Below are 22,582 nucleotides of genomic sequence, written 5' to 3' on the forward strand. Positions count from 1 at the left end.
ATTCAGGAGCTAAAGGTAAGGAAGAGGCTCAAGATGGGGAGTGGTGAGCAGGGAGATCTTGCTTCAGCTGTCCATTTGAGAAAGGAAGAGGTTGGGACTAGAGAAGGAATTTTTAAACCCAAGGCATATCTTAAATCCTTACATTAGTTACTTTCATTATTGTATAGAACTGTTTTTTCCCCCCAAATCATGCTCAGAGGATTATGCCAAATGTAAATGGTAATACATCGCTGTATAACCTCACTTTTTAAAGCATAACTTCAATTACAATCATAAGTCATATTTTTCCCCCCCTTTAGAGCAATGAATGGCCTTTGGAAAGTTTTTGTGAAGAAGTGTGTAATGATCTCTTTGATCCATCCTGGGAGGTAAATGTTTCTTTCTCTGTCCTTGATAATAACTGGATTGTAAGGAAGAGATGATTCTATATTCTACACACACACACACACACACACACACGTATATGTATATGTATATGTATATGTATATATATGGAGAGAGAGAGGAACTAGACACAGGAGACCAGCTTCTCAGTGGTAGGTGATACAGTAAAGGAAATTGAATGGCGTGTTAAATGTGGTTGGCAGGCATTCGGCAAGCTAAGCATAATTTTCAAGAACAACTTCCCCCTGTGCCTGAAGAGAAAGTTTTTCATCAGCATGTGCTACCTGCTCTAACATATGCTAGTGAAACATGGACACTAACCTCAATACAAAAGCTACAAGTGGCGCAAAGAGCTCCATGCTCGGCATTATGAGACAAGTTAGAAAGGCCTGCACGTGGATTAGAGAACAAACTAATGTATACAATATCATCAAGAGAGTAACAGAATTGAAATGGAAATGGGCTGGTCACGTAGAAAGAAGAACTGAGGGCAGGTAGACCAAGACAGTCAGAATGGATCCCACTGGATAAAAAGCGTCCACAAGAGAGACCTCAAACAAGATGGATCAACGACATCAGAAAGTATTGCGGGCCCAATTGGCAAAAGAAAGCTCAGGACCGTATTGGTTGGAAACACGCAGAAGAGGCCCTCATCCTGCACTGGATAGATAATGACTAAAATGATGATGATGTATTGGAGCAGTTGCTCACATAAATATCCTAATGACATAGTTAACAAATTATAACAAGTGTTTCTATTAATGGAAACACCATCGGTTGTAAATGAGTGTTTCCTTGATAAACTCTCTTCAAGGCATAACATCATTCCAAATATTGCTATTATGTTATTACTTCAGGAGTATCTATATTTTTCTTAGTTTTCTTTTTAGTTTGGTTAACAAGTTTGTTTACTGGTCATTTCAGTACAATAATTCAGCTGTATTCATACTCTATGGAAAGTTCAATAACTCATTGTTCCTTGGTTTCTAACCTGGTGCCCTTAACCACTATTTCAAACTATTTTCATGCATGTTTTAGTGGTTTGAACGTTAAGTTTTAGGTAGATGTCTAAACAAAATGATGGATTGGGTATTGGAAAAGTAGTGCAGCCTTGGACCTGCCAACCCTCTTTTTGCATCTGATTTCATCTAAGTTCCAGGTTTGTTTTGATAGTTCTAAACTAATATTTATTTTGTTATGCCTTCATTTGACTTTAATTTTTGACAAACACTCAGTTTTATCTACTCTGTTCTGATTTTTTTTTTGCTCCTTTGTATGTTTGTAGTAAGTTGAATTCTCCTTTAACCATAGTCATAACAAAGGTATCCCTTCCTAATTATGACAGTAGAATGACAAACGTGCATCATGATACATATTTTCTCTTTAGCATCTGCACAGAGTATTTAATCCAAGTACTAAGGGGAGGACATTAAAAATAACTGCAAATCAGGTCACATGGAAGGTAAGATTTTGGGTAGGGATAATCGGTGTTCTCTTGACATCACAGCAAACTCTGGTTAGATGCTCCAAGAGCAAAAAGAAAGAGATAGGGTTGTGTATATGTGTTTCTATATTTTTCTATAAATCTTGTGTGATGAAACATTCTATTCTTATAATTCCAGAATCTTAATATATTGGGGGTGGTGTTTTTTAGATCCGTCATGGTGCAGGTGTTGGACTGAGAGAGGTACTCAAAGCTCATGGGAAAAGTGGCGGTAAAATGGGAGACAGTACTGTAGAAGAGGTAAGCTTAAAACCGATTTTGTACACTCAACAGTGTGATGTCTTCAGCTTTCAAAAAAAGTAAATAGGACATCTCAGTGCAGTCATAAGCTCTGAGCATTAAACCCAACATTCCATTTTGGTTGTTAAGATCTCTGTTGTTAGTGAAAAACAGTATGTCAGTTTGTCCTGATCTTCAGAATGTTTCTGTGTTAATTGAGTTTTTCATAAGATACAGATTCTGTATCTATTACTTGGCTTTCTACACAAAGTAAAATGTGTTGGAGAATCGATTATATCACTGTGTGTATTGGCTGGTGAGCAGATGGTAAATTTTTATGCTTTCCTTTCACGGAGTTTGTTAGTAAACAAATTCAGATAAAAGTTAGCATGGCAATGTGAAAGCTGTATAGAGAAGACCATTTCCTCTTCATTCTTTTTTTTTAATTTGGGGAACATAATTCTCTAGCTAGTATGCTATCTAGTCTACCACTTCAGAGTTGGACTAATTCTCTAGCACTGTTCATTGATGGAGTTTGGTTAGTGTGTTTTCTCATATAATATAAAAGTCCTTATCTTTTTAAATAAATATAATTTCTCAGGAACAAAGTAACCTTTCACGGTGCACCTTATAATAAGGCAATCTAATAGAAAAACACAGAATTATCTTTTCCCTATTCCATGACTGGTTATCTCTAACAATTTCAGCTGAAAGTTTATCAAGACAACCAAATAATGCATCATTTAATACTAATTCCATATTTAATAACTAATTGATTTTATGAGAGCCTTCATACCAAAGGGGAATATTTTTATTTGTTACCAATTTAAAATCTCTTTAATTAAACAGATGATTCAACAACACCAAGATTGGCTGGAAGATCTGGCTATCAGACTTCTTTGTGTATTTGCTTTAGACAGATTTGGTGATTTTGTTTCAGATGAAGTAAGTATGTACCTTCAAAGCTTCTATGTGCACCCTTTTTTTAAAAAATGGCACCTACAAGAATGTTGTTTCTCTCTAATCTCAGGTAGTGGCACCTGTGCGAGAAACCTGCGCTCAAACTTTGGGAGTAGTGCTGAAACATATGAATGAGAGTGGAGTTCATAAAACTGTTGCTATCCTGCTAAAATTACTTACACAAGAGCAGTGGGAAGTAAGGCATGGAGGCCTTCTAGGGATAAAGTATGCTTTAGCAGTTCGTCAGGTAACTATTAAACTTTCTTCAAACTTTTGTTGCTTTGTTCGACTTTTGCAGTTATAAGACTAATTTACATGTGAAAGGAACCCATTTGTAAAATTTATTGATAGATGACAAATGCTAATACCAAACATTGGACATGGAAGCTTTAAAAAAAATGTAACAAAACTTAAACTACAGGTAGTTCTTGATTTACGATCGGTAGCTTATGATAATTCAGTGTTATGGCCTGCCTAAAAAAGGTGACCTCTCACCCAGATCTGATGTTCAGATTCTTTGAGAGGGGCTTCTGCAGTCACATGACCACACTTCAGGGACTCGGCAACAGGTGACATTTATGACTGTTTGCAGTAGCCCTTGGTCCCATGACCACATATTACACCAGTGTTGCCAAGAATCAGCGTGTACTTCTGCTTTTCAGCAAAATCATGCCATAACAAACAATGGATTTAATAATCACCACCACAAATGTACAACTTATAACCACTACTTAGACTTACAACCATAACTCAAGGGCTACCTATACTCAGAATGGTTCTGAGTAACTTTAAATATTTAAACATGGGAAAAACAGAAAGCTTGAAATTAAAGAGTGAAATCCCAGGAGGAATATACTGAGAAGGAACTAAAAAAAAATCATTATTTTGTATAATAGGTAAAGGTAAAGGTTCCCCTGCACATGCGTGCTAGGCGTTTCCAACTCTAGGGGCCGGTGCTCATCTTCGTTTCAAAGCTGAAGAGCCAGCGCTTGTCCGAGGACGTCTCTGTGGTCATGTGGCCGGCATGACTAGACGCCAAAGGCGCACGGAACGCTGTTACCTTCCCACCGTAGTGGTCCCTATTTTTCTACTTGCATTTTTACGTGCTTTCGAACTGCTAGGTTGGCAGAAGCTGGGACGAGTAACAGGCGCTCACTCTGTTACGCGGCACTCGGGATTCGACCCACCAAACAGCCGACCTTCTGATTGACAAGCTCAGTGTCCTAACCCACTGAGCCACTGCGTCCCTATTTTGTATAATAGTTAATTATTTTGATGTGTGGATGTTACCCATGGAAGGATACATTCCATTGATTATTGAGGTCTCAAACCATGCAAAGCTATATAAGTCATAAACCATGCTATGCGTTTGCTTGCAAAAAACCTGAAATCATCCATTTGGGGGGGGGACACCTTGATAATGAGAATTAGAACAATTTGCTTTCCATGTACATTTTCACTCTTAAAATCCTTTTCATAACTCCTTTTTAAATTATGGAAAAGACCATAGTTGGGTCTTGTGACTAACATAAAATGTTAGTTTGGGGTGTTTAAGAGGAAAAAATAAATGTGGAGCTTCTACTATCATCCTTTCACTTAGTTTTGAAAACAAAAAAATATTACCACTTTTTGCTGCTAAATTTTGGAGATACAATCTGAGGAGTTTGGGGCCATATGTGGACTATCCTATTATTTCATAGAGGGGAATAATTATGATGAAATTTATTTTACTTGAGACCTTCAGTTAGTTTTAAAAATCTTTCAAATATTCCAGATGAGCCACATAAATCATTTCCAAGAATAAATTAATGGTTGCTTTATTAATAATAAATAAACAGGTCCAACCGGCAATTTTCATGTGTTCTGGTTAAGAGCTCAAGCAACTATGGAACAGCAGAAAACTTACATTGGCTAATCAGACAGTTGATAAGAGGATTTATTATTTGAGAAGAAATATGAAATAGTCTTCTAATTCTATCCCCCAAAGTCCCAAACCAATTTAATTTGAGTGATAGTTTACACAAAAACAGAAAAAGTTCCCTATTTATTTTCTTTCTTCTTTTATTTGCCAGAGAACATTAACATTGTGACTTTCAGCTCCGTCCTATTTTTCCTTTTGGGGATATTTTCTATAAATTCTTAGGCAGATAAGATTGCTGTCTTTTTTTTTCCAGTGAATGCTCTACTGTTTTGTCTTGTTATCAGGCACAGAGCAAGCTTTTAGACTGGCATAATCTCAGGTGTTGTTTTTTTTCAAGTCTTCATTTTTCAATTTCCATTTTACTGCTACAACTAATGTACTGTATGAATCTAGTTGACATACATTCATTTTAGGGGAGGAGAAGGAAGGAGGATATTTTAAAAAAATGAATAAACCTCCGTTTATGTATAGAAACCTTCCAAACTTTTATTTTGAGGTGGCTCCAGATTACTTTTAATGCTTGGCCTATCCGTTTTAAGATGTTGGTTTCATTATTGAATAGAATGATAGGAACATGAAAGAGGACTGGAAGACAGTTCTCCCTGCAGGCCCCAAATCCCTTTTATCCTTGGATCCTAGGCTTAACAGATCTTACTTTTATAGGATCTGATTGAAACACTACTACCTAAAGTCTTGCCTGCAATCACTGAAGGACTACAAGATTTGGATGATGATGTTAGAGCCGTTGCCGCAGCATCTCTGGTGCCGGTGGTAGAGAGTCTTGTCCACCTCCAGCCAGAGAAAGTAAGTAGAAAGGCTAATATTTCTGTACTTACTGGCTTGGTTCTAGAGGAAGTCCCAAGTGTCCCATATTTGACCTCATACATTTTTCATTGCTCTGCTCATGTTTTAGGTACCTTTTATTCTTAATATACTCTGGGATGCACTTCTCGATTTAGATGACCTGACAGCTTCCACAAACAGCATCATGACCCTCCTTTCATCCCTTTTAACTTATTCTCAGGTCCAAAGATGCAGGTAATCTATGTACTTTTTATAGTTGAAAATCCTTGTTTCATCTTGGGTCACCAACCTTATTTTTGTTCAGCTGGCAAAATGGATACTTAATACATTTGTGCAGGTAAATATTGCCTTAGCTGTTTTGAATTGTGTGATAGAAACAGTAGTGATAATGTGTTTGTTTTAATACATGACGTCATGCGTTCAATCTCACCTCTACTTCATCTTCCTATACTCGGCATAAGTGTACCCAAGATCATCCAAATATATCAAAACGCTTAAAAACCTGGCTGTGATCCTGGATATGGGGGTAGGTGGGTCAGGAAGTTAAGGAGCCCCATCACAGAGAAGTTATTGTGTTGGTAGGGCCCTCAACTGCAATTCAGTGTATGTCGTCTTATTGTTTGGGGAGAGTTGCATAGTTGATGGTTTGTTTTTTTTCAGTCACCTTTGTTATTTTGTCAGCTGCCCAGAGTCACTGTAAATTGAATCAGTAAAAAAATAATAAATAATGGACGTGTATTGCTAGAATCCTTTCTTTCCCTACAGGGAGAAAACAACACATGTCTATAAAAAGAGAAATTCCGTAAAATGATATGAAGTATAGAATTTTACTTCACGATCATTTCAGCCAAACCCCTACATTGAGATAGGTCACCTCCCATCCATTTTACTTTTCCTCCCTTAAAAGTTATCTACATTTGTGACCACTTAATACATGCAATTTTATCTGGGGTATTGTGCTTCATTCTTCATAAACATTGGGAATCAAACTTGAACAATTCTTTTTCTCCTGTAAATCCATGCCCAATCAAGTCTTATTCAATTAAATGTGCAGTCCAATTATTTTTTATTTCTTTCTGAATATTTTTCTTTAAAGACTTAGCTTGCCTCACCATTGCTAAATGGAATGAGTTCAAAATTTATTCATACTACTTTGAACCATGGTTCCTGTGATCTGCAGTTGTTCTACTCTCTATATCCTTAAACAATATAATAAGTATTCCCATTTTGGTTTTACATAAAATGCATTCATTGTTCATTAGATATGTGTCTTGCCTTTATTCCAGACATTCAAGGTAAAATATCACTCTAGTCCAGCTTTCCATAGAACAAACGACGTGTGTGGGATATATAATAATGCCGCTTGGGGGGGGCGAAAGCCCTAATAAGCAGGCATATACATAGAATGAAGGCTATTGCTAAGCACATTGATTTGTGCTTTAGATTGTAAGCCGCCCTGAGTCTTCGGAGAAGGGCGGGATATAAATGGGATTAATATATATATATATATTGGACTGAGAGATCCCAAATCAAAAAAGCTTCCATGACTGATGGTGAATTAGGACCTAGTTCTCCACATTTATCTAATTCCTTTACATTCCTATACATTTTTAGAGTAGTTTTAAGGGGAGAAAAACTTTCGCAAAGCATTAAATAGGCTTGCAAAAATAGTAATAAGGTAATTCTTTGAATTGCTTACTGCCAGTTGGGTAGATGTTAGTAGGATACATAAGCTGACTTGTATCAACATAATGATAATGTTTCAATCTGTAAATGTGAATATGCATTGCAAAATGTATTGACTAATTTATTGAGTCATTTTTTATCTTTATTGTTCCTCTACCTTGTTTTAGTAATCAGCAGTCACTCACAGTTCTTGTACCACGTGTGTGGCCATTTCTTCATCACACAATATCTTCTGTCCGAAAAGCAGCATTAGAAACTCTGTTTACTCTGTTGTCTACACAAGATCAGGTGAGTAATTGCTATCATTAGAGTACAGGAGCAAGGGAAGTTTGGTTGTACTTAATTTGTGATTATGTAGAAATCCTGTTTTTTACTTTTATTTTCTCTGTAGCACATTCGAAGCATTTTTCATTATTACAACAAAGTACTTAAAATAGTACTAATATAGTGCAGATGAGTAATTTAATTGATTTAAACTTGAAATATTGCAGTATGGTAATTCTTACCTGCTTTGTTAAATCAATTTGCTGCTAATTAAAATAATTTTTATGTATTCCTTTTTGCTGTTAGACTTCTGCAACATGGCTAACTCCCATTTTGCAAGACATGTTAAGACATATCTTTCAGTTCTGTATTTTGGAAAGTAACCAAGAAATTTTAGAATTAATACATAAGGTATGTGTCCCATTTGCTTTACCTTATTAATAAATCTGTGTATCTTTTCTGATGGTTGTGTTTTAACATTGTTTGATTTCATGAGCATCATGCATGAAATACAGTTCTGTAGAACTGAAATTGGAAGGGTCTGGATATAGTTTGTTCACTAAAGAACAAATAATGTTCTATAATAGTTTTAGAATATTGCATTGAATAACAAGTATCTTTTTTCTCCTTTTTACTATGTTATAAATCATGGTACATTTTGCTATTTCCATATTGATGTTTCTATTACATGCTTAAAAATTATTAACAGTCTATTATTTAAATGGCTGAGAATATTGAGAATAGAAAAGAGAAAGGAAAAATATTCTGTCAATGTTACTTACTATTTAGGATGACAGTTTTACAGATACGACATTTTTTTAGTTTTTTCATCCAAAGTTGACTGTAGCCTGAAAAAGAACTGCTACCACTCACATCAAAATAATTGTGTGCTAGATAGGCTTCACTGTTAAGCTGCTTACTTATTAAGATCAGTAAGTATCTTTAAATTGCCCATGGATGCTTTCTTTCTTTCTCTTTAATAGGTGTGGCTTGAATTGTTGAGCAAAGCTTCTTTACAGTATGTGGTAGCTGCAGCATGTCCATGGATGGGAGCTTGGCTCTGCCTGATGATGCAGCCTTCTCATTTGCCTATTGATTTAAATATGTTGCTGGAGGTGAAAGCCAGACTGAAGGTCAGACTTGAAGAAACAAAGTATTGCTTTAACTACTATACGTATACCTGTTTGAATGGGATATTTGTAATGCTGGATAGGCATTGTCTTTCTTATAGAGATCCCCAATTTGGCACCAAAGAGTCCTGTACAGTATGTCACTGTTTCACTAAGAGATTATCAACTTTTTCCTTCCCTCGGCCTAAGGTAGTGTTTCTCAAACTTGGTAGCTTCCAGATTTGTGGACTTCAACTCCCAGAATTCCCTACTCAACATGGTGGCTGTGGCAATTCTGGGAGCTGAAGCCCACATGTCTTTAAAGTTGCCAAGTTTGAAAAAACACTGGTCTGATGCTTGGGCATGTAATACTCTGGTCCGTTTAAAATGACTTGTATATAGACACTATAGGAAATAGTACTTAATATATAAATATAGTGTTATTTATTTCCAAGTACTAAATCAAGTAGCTAACTTGCATTTGATATTGGGAAGGGGGCAGCAGCATAACACCCACATGTGCTGTGTTGTTTGAGATACTGCCATATGGTAGCTATTGACTCTCAGACTAACTTTGTAGTGTTTATATAAGCTTCTAGGGCAGAGGTCTTCAAACTTGGCCCTTTTATCACTTGTGGACTTCAACTCCCAGAATTCCTCAGCCAGGCTTGTTGGCTGAGTAATTCTGGGAGTTGAAGTCCACCAGTCATAAAAGGGCCAAGTTTGAAGACCCCTGTTCTAGGGGCTACACTACCTGGTTTTGTTTCCTCTACATTTCTTTAAACATGATATTGAATATCTTATTTTTTATTTATTTGCTGCTGTTATTTGTATACATTGCAAGTACATATCTTTTAAAAATACTAAAGTCCTGGACAACTTTCAAATATTTTTATCTACTGGAAAAAGATGCAGTGTCTTTGATTATGTGCCAAGTGTTTTTTTCTTTAAGTCTACAATATGCAACCTGCTTTTCACATAGAATAAGACTAAGTCTCTAGTACTTTTGAAAATTGAACATTATTTCCGCTTCATAGCATAGCAGAGCATAAAAAAGCAAGCATCTTGTCCATAGATTATACATCTTATGAAAAGTTTCAGATACAGGAGTATGCCTAACTCACTTAAACAGTTGGCATTCTTCTCTTTTTAGAGATTGCCATTTGTATAAAAAGTTAAACAGAGCTAATGCATAGCCTTGCTTAACCTTTTGTTGAGATCTGATTGGTTAATTTACATAATATTTAAAGTGCCTTGAGATATTTTTGTATGACATCTTAATCCATAGCAACTGTCAGGCTGCACCGAGATTGTTATCTGAACTGGAAGACTAGTAGACAGAATCTAGGATGCAGCTCTTTAATAATATTACAGATAACAAAGCAGAAAAGCAGCAACTGCCAACTGTAAACTTCAACTTAAAATTCAAAGCTTCTCTCCTGTGTATCCTAACAGACAGAGAGAGGGTTATTTATCAGGTAACATTAGTTAATGGCTTGATCTTATCTTTCTGGTATTCCCACTAACAGAAGATTGTCTGGGGTTTTTTCTGCCATCCGTCTCTAAGTACAGAGCCCCTTGTGTGGGATTTGACCATTTATAAGATACTTGCCATATGCCAAATAAATAAATAATACATAAAACTGTTGACCTCCTACCTTAAAACTGGATTATTCCTCTGCCATGATGCACCATTGTCTTATTGTCCCAGCCAATTCAGTAGATTCCTAGGTTTATGTCCTGCATCTAGTTTACCGGGCTATTTGAGGGAACACCTGCTGCCGGCATCAAACGCCCTTCGCCCAGTGCGCTCCCACAGGGAGGGTCTGCTCAGGGTGCCGCCGGTGAGAGATTGCCGGCGGGTGACACCCAGGGATAGGGCCTTCTCAGTGGGAGCGCCTGCCCTCTGGAACCAGCTGCCGGTGGAGCTGAGGACTGCCCCCGACCTCCGATCATTCCGCCGGGGCCTGAAGACCTGGCTCTTTGAGCTCTCGGGCCCAGGCTGAGGAGAAATTTTTAATTGGGGTTTTAAGTATACAGGGTCAATTTAATATTTTTTAATTTGGTTTTTTTTAACTTTTGTATGGTGGATTTTTTAATTTCCTGTAAACCGCCCTGAGTCCTCAGGGAATAGGGCGGTATATAAATGTAACTAAATAAAATAAATAAATAAATAAAATACTTCTAGTAAGTAGCAAACAGATGGACTAATAATTAGCAGGTTCCATTCCATTGCTTTCAGATTCGGTCTGTGATGATATATCCCTAATATCCTATGTTTTGCACTACCTGATCTGTGTGAGTAGAAGGTTGCCTTTACCAAGTTCCCACTAGGCTTCATGTAAATAGTTTAGGGAAAATCAAGCCATCATTTTGCAGCTACCCAGTTAAGAGGCCAGTCTGATGGATAACCTCTGTTGACATCAAAAGCTAGCTAACTGCTGAAATGACCTACTTTGAGTCACTGCCTAGAACAGGGGTGTCAAACTGCCAGCCCGCGGGCCGGATGCATCAAGACAAAACCGCGCCCACCCCATTACCGGCAATGGGGGAAAAGCTCCGATACGTCGCGTGACGTCGCGAGTTTGACACCCCTGGCCTAGATGTATTCTGGGAAATCTACAGGAGGGATAGGTCTTCCTATGTCTTCAGGGCAGAAAAGAAGAGGGAGGAGAAAGGGGATGCAAAATCTTACCCACACCATTTACATCGGAACACAGACTGTCGGTCAAAAAATCTATTTCTCTATATCTTTAGAAAGCTTATGCTATTAATTACCATATAATTTCCCTCCTGATTGTTCTTGTTTATCAGTTCAAAAGCTTTTTCTGCTTGCCTCTTGTCTGAGTTGACTGAGGAGTGTTTACATTTATTTGCTATCTTGTAATACCATTGGGTGTACAGTCCACTTTGAGGTGCTTCTACTGAAATTCAGTGAAATGGTCAAATGTGAGGACAGTTTTGTCCAGTTTTTGGTTGGTTACAAAGATGGGACCTAGGAGTGGTTTGATTTGAGGTACATCCTGGCCCCCTTGTCACTTTCCTCTGAAATTAACTGAAATTATACTATATTTTCTATATTATATACTATACTTTCATTAGGTTATACAGATTTCACTCAGATGCATATCCAGGTTAAAAATCTATTGTTTGTCAAATTTTAAGCTTCAGACAAGGAGGAGAATAGCTCCTTTTCTTAGGCTTGGAAGGAAAAAGATTTTTAAAAAATCGAGTATCGCAGCTTTTAATTTTTTCTGAAAGGAGGGGAGCCTGAGGCATTTGTAATTATTAAGAAGGAAAGAATAAATATCTCAAATGGGCAAATGAAGCTTCATCTCTGTTTATACTTTGCAAATGGAAAGCAAATCCATATTTGCCTTTTGTCTGATAATGTTTTTGTACCTGCATTCTTCCTCTTCTGTCCACATCAGGACAGAATATAAGTGCCTTTTAGCCAGCAATTGCAGTTGAATAACAAGTGCTGTTTTAATAATTTCAGTACATTAGAACAGAAGTGGAAACTGGAGGCAGTTAAGGCAGTTACTGCTCTTATAGATCTGCATGCATATGCTTGTGTTTGAAGTTATCATCTCCAAAATTAGAGACAGTGAAAATGTTTATATTATATTTAATTTAGGAACCTGTTATATTACTGCATAGATTTCATCTGTGATGAAAATAATACATTTCAAATATTACTGTTCCAAATATAAAAAGAAAAGCCATGTATATAAAAAAGGTAACCCTATTTTAACAGCAGGTGTGTTGTTTTCACAGGAAAAGTCAGGTGGGAAGATGCGTCCAAGTCAAACCCAGACCAAAGAAGTGGTACAAGAATACATAGCTGGTGCCGAAAGTGTCACTGAAGATCCAGCAACTAGAGATTTTGTTGTTATGAGAGCTCGGATGATGGCAGCAAAGTCAGTTTATTATTGAAAACCTTTTATGTTAAACAAGAGAAAACCTATAGTCAAGACATGTGATTCAAGTTAGATTGCCCTAAACACTGTAACCCAACTAACAGAAATATATTGTTCCAGATTACTCGGAGCACTCTGCTGCTGTATTTGTGATCCAAGCGTGAATGCTGCTTCCCAAGAAATCAAACCAGCTGAATCACTTGCCCAGCTCTTGCTTTTCCACCTGAACTCCAAGTCAGCTTTGCAGAGGTTTAGTGTTGCATTAGTAATCTGTGAGTGGGCTGCCTTGCAGAAGGTAGGAACAATACCGCTGTTGAAACATATATTCTACAACTTAAACCATTTCTGCCTCTATTTAAATAAAGCTTATCATTTTCAGATAGAACGCCTTTTTCTATCAGTAGATAACAATCCATATGCGAGATAATTTTCAGGTTGACTGGAATTGACAGAACTGTAATTCATAACCTTAGTTACAGAGGCTGAAAGTACCCAAACAGTCTTCTAAGAATACACATAGCAGCATTTAAATGTTTGTGTGTGAATAATAAACTTTTCTATCATGCTGCAATGTGCTTCCCAAAATCATTTGAGATTGAAAGCCAGCAGGTGGCTATTTGAAACATTGCTGCTTTTTGGGGTACATACCTGGTTAAGTTCATTTTTTATTTAGATGTACATCAATATTAAGTATTAAGTTCCTTAATACTTATCCAGCCCAGTTCTTTGTACTTTTGTTTTAAATCATGAAACTGAATAAGTACCAGTTCAATCATTTAGAGGTTTTTCAGTACTTGTAATAAGTTAATCCTCTGTATGCCTTTTAAGATCATTTTCATTTAAAATGTAAAATTTTGGTTGTTTGCAGGAAAATAAAGTAGTGGCCGATGCTGTCCTGTCACGCTTACTTGGTGTTCTTTCTGAGCATCTTTATTATGATGAAATTGCTGTTCCCTTCACCCGAATGCAGAATGAATGTAAACAACTTATTTCTTCATTCACCGATGCAAACATTGATATTTCCAGTCAAGTAAACTGCAGTGTATTTACAATAGATCAAGCTAATGAATTGGTGAGTAAATTAATAAAAATATTTGCCTTCACACTTCAATTGAAACTACTATGGTGGCAAAGTGTTCCCCAGTCTCTGCAATTATCTTTTAAAATAACCCTGTAGGTCCTCCAAAATAGTAGGATCTTTTTGCATACAGGTAGGCCTCAGCTTACAGTCACAGTTTGGACCAGAATTTTGGTCACTAAGTGCTGCAGTTATAAAGCAAGACATCATGTGGCCACGTTACTTTGCAATCCTGACAATTGGCAGTCATTAAGTACATTTTATTGATCATTAGTTAAGGTTTCACCCCAATCCAAGTCATTCCAGTCTTGGTTCCTCACAGACCTGAGCTTCAGTAAGGTGAGGGACTGACTCCAACTCCTCCTCCTGCCTATGTCCCTACCCTTTTGGCCCCTCTTCACCCTACCTTGTGGTGCAGCAAGGAGCTCCAAAACTGCATGGCTCTGGAGCTGCTTGCCACACCTCAGAAGCCATAGCCACTTTAGCCCAGTTCCTGTCACTTAGTCAGTTGTAATGTTAATAACTGTAGATAAAAAACAGTCCTTGTAATGATATACTACTACTACTACTACTACTACTACTACTAATAATAATAATAATAATAATAATAATAATAATAATAATAATAATAATAATAATAATAATATAAATACACCCCGGACTTAATTGTTGATAAGAAAGACAAAAAAGTCTGGATAGTGGACGTGGCAGTGCCTGGAGACAGCAGAATAGATGAAAAAGAACTGGAGAAGATAACAAAATACAAAGACCTACAAATAGAAATAGACTGTGGCAAAGGCAAGCAAGGGTAGTACCAATAGTAATAGGCGCCTTGGGTGCAATCCCAAAACAACTGGAGCACCACTTGAACACCATTGGCATTGACAAATTCACCATTAGTCAATTGCAAAAGGCGGCCTTACTAGGAACTGCTTCCATCCTGCGACGATATCTGTAATACCATCAAACATCCACATCTGCCTATCCCAGGTCCTTGGTAAGGACTCAATAGGTAGACAAAAATGCCAAATCCAGTCTGAACATCTGGCTGACTGCGATGATCAATAATAATAATAATCTCAGAAAGCATTGGTTGACATCTTCTTCAATGTTTCTTATATTTATCCTCCCCAGATTTTTTTTTCTTACAGTGTTTATTTCATTTTATTCCTTTTGGATACGGCCCAGCTCCAACTGATTCTGGGTAACTCACAACAATGAAATAGCATTAAAAAACAAAATACAAAAAACTAACCAAAATGTGTACAGTAACTACAAAATGATCACAAGATGACAATCCAGCCACAAAATAAACCTAAAGCATCACAACCAGGGGAGTCCCAGCAACCCTACCCCAAGACCTAGGTGAATAGCCAAGTCTTTAGGGCTTTACATTATGAAATTAGAATATAATCAGCTCTGCAAAAATAATACCTCAGATACTCTACAAATGTATAAGTGTTCTACAGGTATCTTATTATTATTCCTGCTTTCTACGATATCTGTGGATATAGGTTGAGCTGAGCTTTGGGGAAATATGCTTCTTCTGCTCAGTCATCAATAGCAATAGCAATAATACTTAGACTTATATACCGCTTCATAGTGCTTTACAGCTTTACAGAGTCAGAATATTGCCCCCAACAATCTTGGTCCTCATTTTACCAACCTCGGAAGGATGGAAGGTTGAGTCAACCTTGAGCTGGTGAGGATCAAACCCTTGGTAGTCAGCAGAATTAGCCTGCAATGCTGCATTCTAACCACTGCGCCGCCATGACTCCTATTGGCCTCTTCATGTAAATGATAATAGTTTGAGATTCACTGGAAAAATATCTGTTACTGGAAAATAATGTTTCCTTAAGACTTCTAAAGATGAAAAGATGTCAGCGCTTAATAGTTCCTGTATGTTGAAGAAGTAGAATAAACTAAGCTTTGCTATAGCTGTCTTCATCTCCTTTTACCTTATGATGAAAAGCATCTGTTTCTACCTTTGAAATGAGAAAATGAGAAGGAAGCATTGAGATACAAAGTAATCTCTTACAGAGGATGTGATTATTAGCCCTAATCAAAGCCCTGATTTTGATAACAATGATACAGATGAGCAAAATAAGTCTCTTCCAAGATGCAGTGTATTTTTAGTACAGATGATCTTGTTGATAGTTCCAGTCTCTAAAGGTGAAAAGAGGACAAGTAAGGCAATTAATTTTTTTAAAATAAGCTATTGTAGCTATTGATGCTTCTGTTATAAAATTATTTTACATATGGTTGTTTTCCAGGTAGAAATATAAGAATGTACCTGAGAAGTTCAAGTTGTGTCTATTCTGTTTTAATATATGATTGTGGAGCATGTATTTCATTCTCAAGTGAGGAATTAAAGGGAAAGGTTCTTAATTACAAATAGTGTAGGGACACTAACATTCTGCTGTATAAATTTTCCATTCATGTTTTATGTTTATGTCTAATTGTGTAAGGGATGCCCAAAGAGTGATTCCCACTGTGTTGGTGGAATGCAGAAATAATCTAGGTGGCATTCAGAAGTTCCTGAAGTGTATCTTCTTAGATCTTACTCTAAATATTAAATATAATAATAGCATACCTGTAAAATTATAAATAATCTTCTCTGAATCCAAAGGTTTTTTGTTTCTTTTACAGTAAGACCCAGGTTCTTTGATAGAAAATTTTATAGGATATAGAACCAAAAAAACCCTGAAACAGTCCTAGAAGATGACACAGCTACTTTAAAGAGTTGCAGTCAAATGCTGTGCTCATTCATAGCTCTTTTCTAAAGCACTGTGCAGCCCAGGGGTATCCTTGGAAAAGAAAAATCAGAAAAATCTTGATCAGTGTATTGAGCATCTTATACCCACTGAAATTGTCAAATCACACGGGTACACAGTGGATCCATTTGAATTCCAGAAAGTTTTTTGGAAGTTTCATGAGTTTCTGGTCAGCAGCTCAGTCAGTCAAGATCTTAGTCAACATCCAGAATGAGGGTGAGAGTGGCAACCTTAGATTGGGTTGTCTTCCCCCAGTCTGCCAATTTCTGGGGCTGGTTTTCAAGAAGTTCCAGGAGATGACAAAACATAAAAGGTTTCTGGAGTGGCACTGGGGAAAAAAACAACAGTAGGTTTCTCTGGAGATATGTCTCTCTGGCTCGCTTATGAGAACTAAATAGCTCAAAATAGCTATACTAGTCTCCCTTAATTCTTTGTCGGTGAATTTAAATTCAACACAGAAATAGTTTGTCGCAGAAGTGATTGCCTGCGATGGCTCCTAGATTGGGGCTGAAAGGCAAAAGCGGAAGCAGTATGCTCCGACCCATAGTTGGGTAGATCAGGTTGCTCTGATAAGTATTTGGTTAGCTCATTAGAATAACCATTTGAAGCTTGTGTCATTCACATACGAAAGCTATAGTGTTGCATTTCAAAGAAGGTTACTGCAGTATATTTATGCTTACAAAGATACACCAGTTTCCTCAAGTTAATTATCTTTTTTTATCAATTGTGAAGCAATTTTGTCTTCACACCTGAGATCCATATGATTTCTCTACATGCTCAAATTATCTTTGGTCAGTATCCTATATATAACTATAAATGTGTGGCTTTCCTCTTCTGAAGGCACAAGATTGTAACCTGTTAGTTTCAAAAATAACAAATGATAATTGATTCCTCTCTCATTGCAGCCATTTCTTGCACCTAATTATTTTTGGTAGGACTGGGATACTGGTGGTGCAACTGTCCTGGTTCTATTTTATGTCTTAATGTCTTTGAATCCAACAAATCTTGGCGTCTTTCCAGAGTAAACTAACTCTGGAAGCTAGGAGGATATTAAGGTTTTTTAAAATTATCTTTATTACATCCATAAGAAAGAAATTATCATAACTACCAATGGATGAAACCCAAAACCTTCTCATGAAACCCAATACCTTCTCATGAGGATTAAAATAATAAAACAAATTATGTACAAATCTTGGTGGAAAGAGCAAATCTCATAATGATAAATGCAACATGGAGTCTGGACATACTTAGCTGTAATATCTATCTTCAAATAGTAATAGCAACAGCTAGGGGTTTCATTATCTTCCTAGATATTTCAGTCAATTAATCCTGAAATAGCTGCTTTGTAGTTCCTGGTTGGGAATGGTCTGAAAATCTACAGACAAGCAGCATAATGAATTAAAATGTCAGATATAGGATATTTTTGTAGCATGAATCACAGATTCATCTTTAGTATTTAAGCAAATGCAAAGATGATCCTGGTAAGAGATATTATTGTAATTTCCCATTATCATTATAAAGGGCAAGGCTGAATTCTTGCTCATGCAAATTCCCTTCTGCATGTAATATGAAGGACGTAAGAATATCTAGTCATTTACCATAGCTGGCAAATAGTATTCAGTTTATAAGATACTCATCGTACCTCTCCCAACGTGTAAACTGTTGAGATTTCAAAATCTTTGGGTTAGGTAAGATGTTTACAGAAGGCTGTAAAATGAACCAAGAAAAATATATGTTGATGTTAATGTAATAAAATGGATTGTGAGGACAGATTACAAACCCCAAAGTTAAGCTAAACTTTGCGTTGTATTGATTTACAATTTTTCACTTTATTGGGGAAACCCTGTTACACCAGTTCTCCTTTCTCCAATTCTGGCTTTAGTCTACTTTGATGTGGAGAGGAGAAAAGCCCAGGGGGCTTTTGGGGGGGGGGAGGAGGAAAGTCCTCAGTTTTAATACTTGCCCCACCTCTATTTAAATTCTGTATGAAATTGCTGGACAAAGTCATCCATCCACATGAGGGTCGGATGTCATCAATACATAAAGAATACTCGGCTATATATTAGAATTCTAGGCTGAAGAGGTGATTTTTTTTATGTCTTGTCCTGATGCCTGGAGGCTGTTAGGGTCTGGATGGAGAGAAATAGACTTTGAGCTCAATCATAGCAAGACTTACAAGTAGCTTTAGATTCAAGGAGTTTCTACCTCTGTGGATTTTCCAAATTTAGTTACTTATAGGGTTGCACTTTCCATATGGCACTTGTATATAATTTAGAAATAATTTGTTATTTGTTTTGCTTTCCTTTCTAATAGTTTTAACTATTTGTACTTTATAAATTGAACTATAATTATAGCAACCTAGAAGTCACTTGACTACATAAACAAAAATGGTGACTTTTTCTGAACATCTGGATAATTGCATGAATGTGTAATAATCTTCCTAAAATTATTTTTTATTTCATAAGTCTTGTTTTGTGTTTTGATATATATTTTTGATTATTTTGAGTACAGCATTTTGAAAGAGGGATCAAAATCTGCAAAAATAAATATGGGTTTGTGCCAGCTTCTAGTATTTAAAACCCTTGTATGTCCTAAAATAGTAATGATTTTTTTAATTTTTTTTATTAAGGTTACTACTGTTTTTAATGAAGCCACATCATCTCATAATCTAAATCCCCAAGTTTTACAGCAGTTAGAAAGCAAGCGACTGCAAGTTCAAATGACAGTCACAGAAACAAACCTTGAATGGCAAACATTGCAGCTGAGAGTACATACATTTACTGCTTGTGCTGTTGTAAATTTGGAGCAGCTTCCAGAAAAAATAAATCCTGTTATAAAACCTTTGATGGAGGCTGTGAAGAAAGAAGAAAATACACTAGTACAAAATTATTCAGCTTTATGCATAGCAAAATTGCTTCAGCAATGTATCGCAAGGTCTCCCTGTCCCAATTCAAAAATCATTAAAAATCTTTGCACCTCGCTTTGTGTGGATCCACATCTTACTCCTTTAGCATCCTGTCCAGCACAGCAGCAGAGCAGCCATGAAAACTCAAAAGGTATGTTGACCAACTGTTAATCTTTAGTTTACTGCATACTACCATCTTCACAATCTTATAAAGAAGTATTTCAAGCAGTTGGCTATGGCCTTTAAAGCTCTCTATGGCATGGATCCAGGTTACTTGATCCCTCAAGGAAGGCCCGTTCTACTCCTGCTGGCAGAGGAGGCCTGCTGCAGATCCCATCAGTCAAGGAATTCGGTCTGGTGGGATCCAGGAGAAGAGCCTTCTCTGCCATCACACTGGCCTCTGGAACATCCGTCTTCCTGGGGTGAGGCCTGCCCCCACCCTCCTACCCTTCCATAAGAGCTGAAGTCCTGTTCTGCCAATTGGCCTGGGGACCCAATGGGGGAGTTATTGGACTAATAGCTGACCCCAACTTTCCCCCGCGCATCCTGTCTGCTCTCCACACATTTTAATTCATATTGCTGTATTTTCATTTATTTTTATTGTTTTATTGATTTACTATTGTTACATTTACATTTTTTTTATTTTATTGATAATTTTACCTCCTTCTGTTGTAAACCTCCCACAGTAGGCCCATGGCGAGATGGGTGGCAAATTAATAATAAATAAATAAACTTCCCAACCTTGGCCACTTTAAGATATGTGGACTTCAGCTCCCAAAATTGCTGGCTGGGGAATTCTGGGGATTTTTTTTATTGAAAAGTTTTACAGTACATTTTTAAATACAACCCCCCCTCCCCCTCCCCTCTCCCCAACCCCCCCAACCCTCCCCTCCCCTCCCCCCTCCCCGACTTCCCAGAGCAAAATACAGGGTATAAAAATACAAACAAACATAATCTAAAATATGCAAACAACTATACAATATTAAATTCTATCGCACTTTAACTCTTAATAAAATGACTACAAGCTAGTTATACATTATATCCGCTACTTATTCAAATGCTAAATGAAACTTTTTAGTCCCATATTTATTCTGGATATAATCAATCCATCTTCTCCACAGTGTATCTCTGTTGCGATTGGTCTTTCAAATACGCTGAGATCTTTGCCATTTCCGCCAAGTTGTAAACTTTTAAAGTCCATTCTTCTATAGTCGGCAGTTCTTCCTTCTTCCAATATTGCGCTACTAAAAGTCTCGCTGCCGTAATTAAATTCAACATCAATTCTGGGGATTGAAGTCCCCACTTCTTCAAGTGGCCAAAGTTGGGAAACATTGCTATAGAGCTTGAAACAACGTCCAGATGACGGTGTCAGCTTAAATACATTGTAGCATTTAATGCTTTCTAAAGCATTTTTAGTCATTTATGATTTTAAAAAATGGTGAATTCTCTCACCATTTTGTTCCAACTGCTATGGAGAAGGATCTCACCTTATAATTGCTTATAGAGATTTTTTTGTATGCTTAGGCTTCAGTTCACCACATCTTTCTAAGCTGGGGTTTGTGGCATAAGTTGAAATTAATTTGCTATCTGAGCCAAAACCTGAAAGATCACATTGTTGCTTTGCACAATCTGTGAATCTAAGATAAGATTAGCATATCACAGGCGTTCTACAAGTTTGGTTAACTTATGTGTCCTTTCAACATATGATTGGTAGATGATGATTATACTATTTCATATAATGTATTTTTTCAGCATTTAGAAGTGTCATTTTAAAATATGTTTCATGTTTCTCAAACATTCACTGACTTTTTTTGGACTAGTACTGATTTTGGTTTTGGGAATCACCACTGACCATAGGATTTGAATTTGAAACTGCTTTCTTTTACTTCTCTCAGAAGAAGAATCATTATTTTCTAGATCCATCATCCTGTGAAATGAAAATCTTTAAAATGTTGAGGCACTAGCCTTTTTCTAATCACTACAATTTAGTTATTAACTCCTCTCCATGACAAAAATAGTGGGAGGAGTAAACAAGCCAAGGAAAGAAAAAAAATAATACATTACTGTACTTATTTATACCTTCCACATTTTACCCAGAGATATTCCCTAGTTTATTTAATCACCACCACCACATCTCTGCATAAAAGATTAGAGTGAGCTAGAATAAGTCATCCAGTGAGTTTTATTAACAAGTAGAAATTTGCATTTGAATCTCTACTTTTATTGCAGCACTCTTAATTACAGTTCTATACTAATTTGCCAAGTTTCTTAAGTGTTTCCTAATTCTATGTCTGTCTCAGAATAATTCAGTCCTATTTATTTATTTATTTTTCAAATGTATATCGCTGCCTATTTCACAAAACAAGTGACTCTGGGCCCGCATACATTTTCTTTGTTATCTTGCCAGCATGCTGCTCTGAATTTCAAACCAAATATTCTAGTGATCACAATCCCTTTGTATTTCAAGTTCAGTTTTTTAAAGACTTAATATTAGAGATTGATTTTTCTCTTTAATTTCCTTTTCCATTACAATTTGTGACGAACATGTTTATGATCATCCCTGCTGCTTCTATCAGAGTGTTTTTAATTGCCACCTTTTTTGTAGGATCTAATTCTGAAAGAGATGGGATGCATCATACAGTCACCAAGCACAGAGGTATCATTACACTATATAGGCACCAAAAAGCTGCATTTGCCATCACAAGCCGACGGGGTCCAACACCAAAGGCCACCAAAGCCCAAATTGGAGATTTGCCTGCAAGCACTAGTGGAAATGTAACAACAGAGCTTGATGAAGTGGGTACAAAGTTTATTTTTCAGTTTTGCAAACATTACACAGCGCTCCAATATAAATAGATAGGTAACTTGAATTGTCTTAGAAAAATGCACCAAGCTCCTCAGGTGGTGAGGAGGAAGAAAGGTATACATTGGGGAGCAGGGCAGAGGTTGAGTACAAGGGATTTCATTATATGCTGAACATATACTGCTCAAAAAAAATAAAGGGAACACTTAAACAACACAATGTACTGTGTTTAATAGCAGGATGTCTTATTT

At 36.8% G+C, this 22,582-nt stretch overlaps 1 protein-coding gene across 2 annotated transcripts in view; it reads left to right on the forward strand.

The window, feature by feature from the left end:
• Positions 1-22,582, forward strand: part of BTAF1 (B-TFIID TATA-box binding protein associated factor 1) — a 69,798-nt gene that overhangs the window by 27,635 nt on the left and 19,581 nt on the right. For both annotated transcript variants that reach the window (XM_081328876.1, XM_081328877.1), the window contains exons 8-21: positions 300-368; positions 2,039-2,128; positions 2,957-3,052; positions 3,138-3,314; positions 5,652-5,792; positions 5,902-6,026; positions 7,646-7,766; positions 8,049-8,153; positions 8,726-8,875; positions 12,629-12,771; positions 12,892-13,066; positions 13,640-13,843; positions 19,253-19,679; positions 22,134-22,324. In XM_081328876.1, coding sequence (XP_081185002.1) covers positions 300-368; positions 2,039-2,128; positions 2,957-3,052; positions 3,138-3,314; positions 5,652-5,792; positions 5,902-6,026; positions 7,646-7,766; positions 8,049-8,153; positions 8,726-8,875; positions 12,629-12,771; positions 12,892-13,066; positions 13,640-13,843; positions 19,253-19,679; positions 22,134-22,324 — 2,214 coding nt within the window. The remainder of the gene's footprint in view (positions 1-299; positions 369-2,038; positions 2,129-2,956; positions 3,053-3,137; positions 3,315-5,651; positions 5,793-5,901; positions 6,027-7,645; positions 7,767-8,048; positions 8,154-8,725; positions 8,876-12,628; positions 12,772-12,891; positions 13,067-13,639; positions 13,844-19,252; positions 19,680-22,133; positions 22,325-22,582) is intronic.

The sequence above is a fragment of the Vipera berus genome (genome assembly GCF_964194415.1).
Source record: "Vipera berus genome assembly, chromosome: 5".
NCBI lineage: Eukaryota > Metazoa > Chordata > Lepidosauria > Squamata > Viperidae > Vipera > Vipera berus.